The sequence below is a fragment of the Netta rufina genome, assembly GCF_964035555.1.
Source record: "Netta rufina genome assembly, chromosome: 3".
Taxonomy (NCBI): Eukaryota; Metazoa; Chordata; class Aves; order Anseriformes; family Anatidae; genus Netta; species Netta rufina.
The window spans coordinates 18,303,234-18,309,305 of record NC_140125.1 but is presented as its reverse complement, the minus strand read 5'-3'; the positions used below and the strand labels follow the sequence as shown (position 1 = coordinate 18,309,305).

The 6,072-nt window shown below is 40.9% G+C and overlaps 1 protein-coding gene across 1 annotated transcript; it reads left to right on the top strand.

Moving 5' to 3' along the window:
* Positions 1 to 51: 51 nt before the first annotated feature.
* Positions 52 to 6,015, top strand: TRMT61B (tRNA methyltransferase 61B; the record flags this gene model as incomplete). The annotated part of the gene is made up of 7 exons (XM_084283753.1): positions 52 to 477; positions 573 to 675; positions 3,136 to 3,326; positions 4,309 to 4,400; positions 4,817 to 5,055; positions 5,695 to 5,775; positions 5,918 to 6,015. The coding sequence occupies 7 exons, from the start codon at positions 52 to 54 to the stop codon at positions 5,959 to 5,961; spliced, it is 1,176 nt and encodes a 391-aa protein (XP_084139879.1). The 3' UTR covers positions 5,962 to 6,015.
* Between the last annotated feature and the right edge of the window lie 57 nt (positions 6,016 to 6,072).

Below are 6,072 nucleotides of genomic sequence, written 5' to 3'. Positions count from 1 at the left end.
TCCGGGCCCGGGCAGGGCGGAGCGGGGCGGGGGCGGGGGTGGGGCGAGGCCATGGCGGCGTGGAGGGGGCTGCGGAGGGCGCTGAGCGGCGGGCGGAGGCCGGTGTGGGCCGCCTCGCTGTCGCCCGAGGAGAGGCTGCGGAGGCTGCTGCCGCCGGAGCGGGGCGCGGAGGAGCCGAGCGGGGTTCCCCGGGGGGAGTCGGCGCCGCCGCCGCCGCCGCCGTTCCGTGCCGGGGAGCTGGCGCTGGTGGAGGCGCCGCGCAGGCAGCGCGCCCCGCTGCGGGCGCTGTGCCGGCTGGCGGCGGGCGCGGCGCTGGGAGCCCCCGGGGGGCTGCTGCTGCCTCACGACAGCGTCATCGGGAGGCTGCCCGGGGAGGTGGTGCGGCTGCGGGGCGGCGGCAGGCTGCTGGTCAGGAGGCCCTCGCTGGAGGAGTACGCGCTGCTCATGCCCCGCGGGGCCGCCATCGCCTACCCCAAGGTGCCCGAGGAGGGGTATTTTGGGGGAAAAAGGGGGTGGGGGAGCGGCCTTCGTGCTGGTAACGCGGTGCTTTGCTTCTCTCCCCCCCCCCGCAGGATATCAGCGCCATGCTGCTGATGATGGACGTGCACCCCGGGGACACCGTGCTGGAGGCCGGCAGCGGGTCCGGGGCGCTCAGCTTGTTCCTGTCCAGAGCGGGTGAGAGAAAGCCGGGGGGGGAGGTGGAAGCGGGGCCGTGCCCTGAGGGCATGGGGTGGGTGTGTGTTAACCAGGGAGCGGCGGCCAAAAGCACTTGAAGGTAAACTCCAGCTGTATGTTGAGTGCGGGCATGCAAAGGGTCCCTACGGGTCCCACAGAAAGCTGAATTTCACCTCTTGGTGCTGTTGGCTTTCTTGCTCATTAGGCCCATCCTCCTGGCTCACACCTTTTTTCATTTCCTTTTCCCCATCTCATTTCACCATCGGAGTAATGAGATTGCTGGGTACCAATGAAAATGTTTGTTGTTTTTTTTTTTCTTTATGTTCCCAGCTAGCCTGGTTGGAGCTAGATCTCAGCGCTCTAGCAGATGGAGAGCCTTTGTTTGCACCCATCGTCACTGTTGTGTTTGTACCATCCAATTCCATTAACTGCTGGTTCGAGGGATAACTCGGCAGAAATCTATTCTTTTCCTTTGTCTAGGCTCTAGGTTTAGTTTCCCACTAGTTTAGCGCCCTAAGGCTGCGCCCTGCATGGCCAAAAGAGAGCTGGTGTCTGCAGCAGGGAAGTGACAGGCAGATGTCACTGATTAGGGCAGGAGGTAGGCAGAACCTCCTTGCAGTACCCCGTAGATAGTTTAGTTTTGCTGGAATCCGTCTGTTTTGTAGTTGTTTGAGGAGAAACCTCACCCTTAAACCTCATCTCATCCGTAGGCATCCTGGTAGCGGACCACAGTTCGGAGTAGCTTGATTGATGGGCTCCTGATAGAAAAACTTCCTTAAGGGAAAATAAAAGATACCAGATTGTTTCCTGTAATTGTTTTTGCACAGACCTGAAAAATAAAGCACTATTTTTTCTAATTTTTTAAATGCATTTCTGCTTTTGCAGAATATTTAGCTTTCCCTGCAACATTAAAAGAGGTTTGAGGGTAAAGGTGGAAATATCATCATGGCTCATATCAGTCTTGAGCTGATAAAACAGAAAAGCATAACTTTTGTATCTTGAAGGCTATGTTCAAATATATGAGGTTTGTGGGCAGCACACTGTCACAGTGACTGAACACCTGCTGACTTACAGTAAGATCTTTGAAAAGTAGAAACTGTGATGTATGCAAACCTCACATGCTGCAGCTTCACTATAATGGAGGGGTTTTGTTTTGTTTTTCCAGATAACTGGTTGTCCTTATTTTTCTGGAAGTCAGTTTTAAAACGTAGGAAACTAGAATGAGCAGAGTGAGGAGTAAGAGTGATTCCAAGGTGAACAGTTTTATTCTTCATATTTCCAAATTTTTAATCTTGAGTAATAAGGAGTTGGTGCTGCAATTCTACAATTGTTTAAGATGATCTAAGACTAAAATCCTCCCTCCTTTCATATTGATTCTGGCCTCTGCCTGCTGCAGGGTGAGCTAGGTCATGGAGAGATTGGCAGGAAGCCCATCCCTTATTTTCTTTGGTTTTTTTTTGGATTCATAGTGGGATCAAATAGGTGAGGGAAGGAGTCTGTTGACTCCACCTTAAAATGGCTTAAAAAATCCTGGGACATTACCTGCTGAGCTGCTCATTGCAGAAACCTGTACTTGCCCGTTAAAAAGTAGCAATGAGAAGCGAATGGTACGATAGGTTTGAGAAATTAGAATAATGCAAGTATAGAATAATAGAGCAATGTATACATTGCTGGCTTTGCCTGGGTAGCCTGCTAACACTTCCTTTACTAAGAATATTGTATACAGTAAATTTCAAGTAAATTTAAAACTTAAAACAAGTAATGAAGTAATGTATAATGGTCATAAACAATAACATGAAACTAACACAACCACGTGTAAATCAGGGAGTACATGAGGAAAACCCGTCTATGGAACTGAGATCATCGAGCAGGTCTGTGGGGTTCTTATCCCTTCCTCAATTCTGATTAAGGGAAAGGTGGAAAAAGAACAGCAAACAGTTGTTTTTAGTAAACAAACAAAAAATCAGAATCATCAAATATTTAAAACTATCACTTTCAAATCTTAACAACAGAAGCAGTGACTATCTGTCCCCTTTATATCATCTGTGAGTAGTGACCTGCATTACAGCTCTTTCAGCTGCTACCCCTGGTAGCTGTAGTAGGTGAATCACAAGTAGATTGGGCCACAGATATTCAAGTCATCTTTTGCTGCAGGAGTTACTTTGGAAGGACATCTTAGGAATAGTTTGCAATGCTATAAATATGTTTTGTTTCTATCTGTTTATCGAGTGATTTCAGTCTATAGAAGAATTAACCCAGCACTTTATCTGCATATATTTGTTTTAAATGTATGAGAAATAATAAATTGTAATTGATTGTTTCATATGTGGTTATTTCCTAAAGTGAAGTTGAGATTTAACAGCATACTTCTGTCACTTACAATGCTACCTTTTCCTAAATTCTTTATCGTGGATGGGGAAAAAAAAAAGTAGTAAATATAGTATTTTTGTTTGTTTTAAGTTGGGCCCAAAGGACGAGTTATAAGTTACGAAATCAGAGATGACCATCACAATTTAGCAAAGAAGAATTACAGGCACTGGCGTGCTGCATGGGAAATAGGGCATTTGGAAGAGTGGCCAGATAATGTGGATTTCATTCTTAAAGACATCTCAACAGCTGCTGAGGATATGAAATCTTTAACATTCGATGCAGTAAGTGCAATAAAAATCCCCTCATATGACATAAATCAATGCTTATATTTTCTATATAACTTGAAACCTCTAGTGCTCACACTTGCAGTGGGATCCCCAAATCTAACGTGATTGCAAAAGCAATCGGATGATCATCAATGAAAGAAACACCATGATTTTTTCATCAGGGTATGGGTATGTCAAGGTTTCAATTACGCTTTCCCATGTAAGAGTGATATGCTATAGTAGGGAAATATTAAAATTACTCACTGTTGTCTTGTAAGCGAAGATATACTTATTTTCTTGTATTTTGGAGAAATACAGAAAATTTTGTATTTGAATAAGACATTTCAAACATTAAGAAAAATATACAAGCTTATTAAATTGTGAATACTTCAACACTTTGCTACCAGCTCTATGGAATACATAATGTTCCTAAGCAAACAAACTGCTTATATTAACTCTTCAAATAAATGACAATTGTGTTAAAGGATTTAAATGAAGAAACAAAATAGTACAAAAATATCATTTTTGAAAACTTACAACAATCCACAGGAAGGGTCAGATGCATCCTTTCTCATCGTTTCAGTTTGAATAGTTTTCTAGCAAAAGATGGATAAATTGACAAAGAAGTTTTCTCAATCTTGAAACAAGGAGCAAGTTAGACATCGAAACTGTAGTGTGATCACTGTATTATGCAGATGCATTGAACGTTCTCATGCTTGTAAACAGGACATCTAAAGCTATTCGTAAATATAGTCTCACAGAAGTTTTTATTAAGGTGAATATTGTGGAGTTTAATTAGGAGAAGGTTTAACATTTCCACAGGACTACTGTGTTGGTGAAACATGACTTGTGTTGATAGATATTTCTCTAAGCTCTTCAGAAGCAGTAATAAAACTAGTTTGCAATGACATGCTGCTATAGTATGCATTCATTTTTCATACATAGATGTTGTTTTTCAAACACCGTTGTTATGGAAAAAATAATCTTTCTCTTGCAGATAACTCTGGATATGATTAGCCCTCAGTCTGCTTTATCTGTTGTACACCCAAGTCTTAAACAGGGTGGTGTATGCACTGTATATTTAGCAAAGTAAGTATTTAATTCTGGCACTTAGAAATTTATTCAGGCATCACCTGAAATTGTTACAAAACCAAGCACCTCCTAAAACATACATCCAATGTAAATGTAGTAATTTAAAAAAAAAAAAACTTTTTTGCAATTTTCATTTATTTCCTTTTTTGGGAGTTGTATAAATTACACTTGGCTATATCTTTTGGTCTGTACTTCAGGAACTATGGTCAGTGGAAGTTCTTAGTTAATGACATCCTCAAAGTAACTATGTACTGTTTTCAATTCAGTAGTCAGGTTACTATCTTCTTTACCCTAAAATCCAAGTACTTGTATAAACAAAGGTGAAGAATGTGACAAAGGCAATAGAATTGAGGCTAAGTTTACTATATTGATTTCAGTTTTCAAAATATTTATCCTTTGCATTTCTTCAAAAGCATCACACAGGTTATTGACCTTTTAGACAGAATACGGACCTGCAAGCTCCCATTTTTATGTGAAAGTATTGTTGAGGTAACTCACAGAAAATGGTTGGTACTCCCTGCTAAAATCAAGAATTGCAAATCAAGCCAAACAGCGGAAACTCAGGAAAATACTGAGGAAGAAACTCACCAAAAAGACTATGATGAAATCCATATTCAGGATCAAATAGTTCTTAAAGACATTGAATGCAATGGTAAGAACGTTATTGTTAATGAGCTAGCCTGTTACTAGAATTTTGATAACCCAAAGATACAATGAAGGCAAAGTTGTTTTTTTTTTTGTTCATTTTAGGAAGATGAGGGTTGTGTTGTTTTTTTTTTTTTCTTCGAGGTCGGCTATAGACAAGCTTTTTGGACAACATTGTCAGATTTGAAAAAGGATTTATTAATGGTCATTTAAATATCTTATTAAAAATCCAGACTAAATAGAAAATAAATGGCAGTCAGCACATACAAAATGACTGTCCTTCCACTACTATTTTCAAATAAAATTCAGTCCTCCATACTCGACCTGTTGCTGTTTTAGAGAACCCTGGTGGACTCAAGGATTCCACAGAAGAAATGTTACCACTGTACTCTGTATTCTAATTGTGCTGTTTTAGCAAATCCAGAAAATTTACTTTATACAACTATATATATACTTGTAAATTCTATGGTAGAGCACAGAGGTCTGAATGTACTGATAAATGGCAACAAAACAATTTAAGAAAAACATTAAGAAAATGAAAAGATGTCAAGGAATACTGCATGTGCGTTGCTAACTGTAGTCTGTTTTGTTGTTTTTTCTTTGAAAACTTGTTGGAAAGAATTACAAAAGGATGTATTTCTCACAGAATCATTTTCTGATGATGCTGAAACATACTGCTCGGTACCTTACGTTGCTAGACCATCTAATTGGCAGGATGCTCATTCAGGTGAGACAGAGTGTATTCTATATATATATATATTTGTACTAGGACTTCACATGTTACTATATCATGAAATCATAACATTTATAATAAACTAAAAATTTTACATTGAAATACTGAAGTAGTAACTTGTTCTGTTTTCAACCAGCGTTCCTCACCAAGCTGAGAAAGTTTCGACCCCTGAATTCTTGATGCTGCTGTGATGTTAGCTACTAATTTGAGTGTTGTATCAGAATAAACTGTTACAAAATAGCTGTGTTTTGCAAGTTGTGTAACTTAAGTAATTTCTGCTTTGATTTCTAC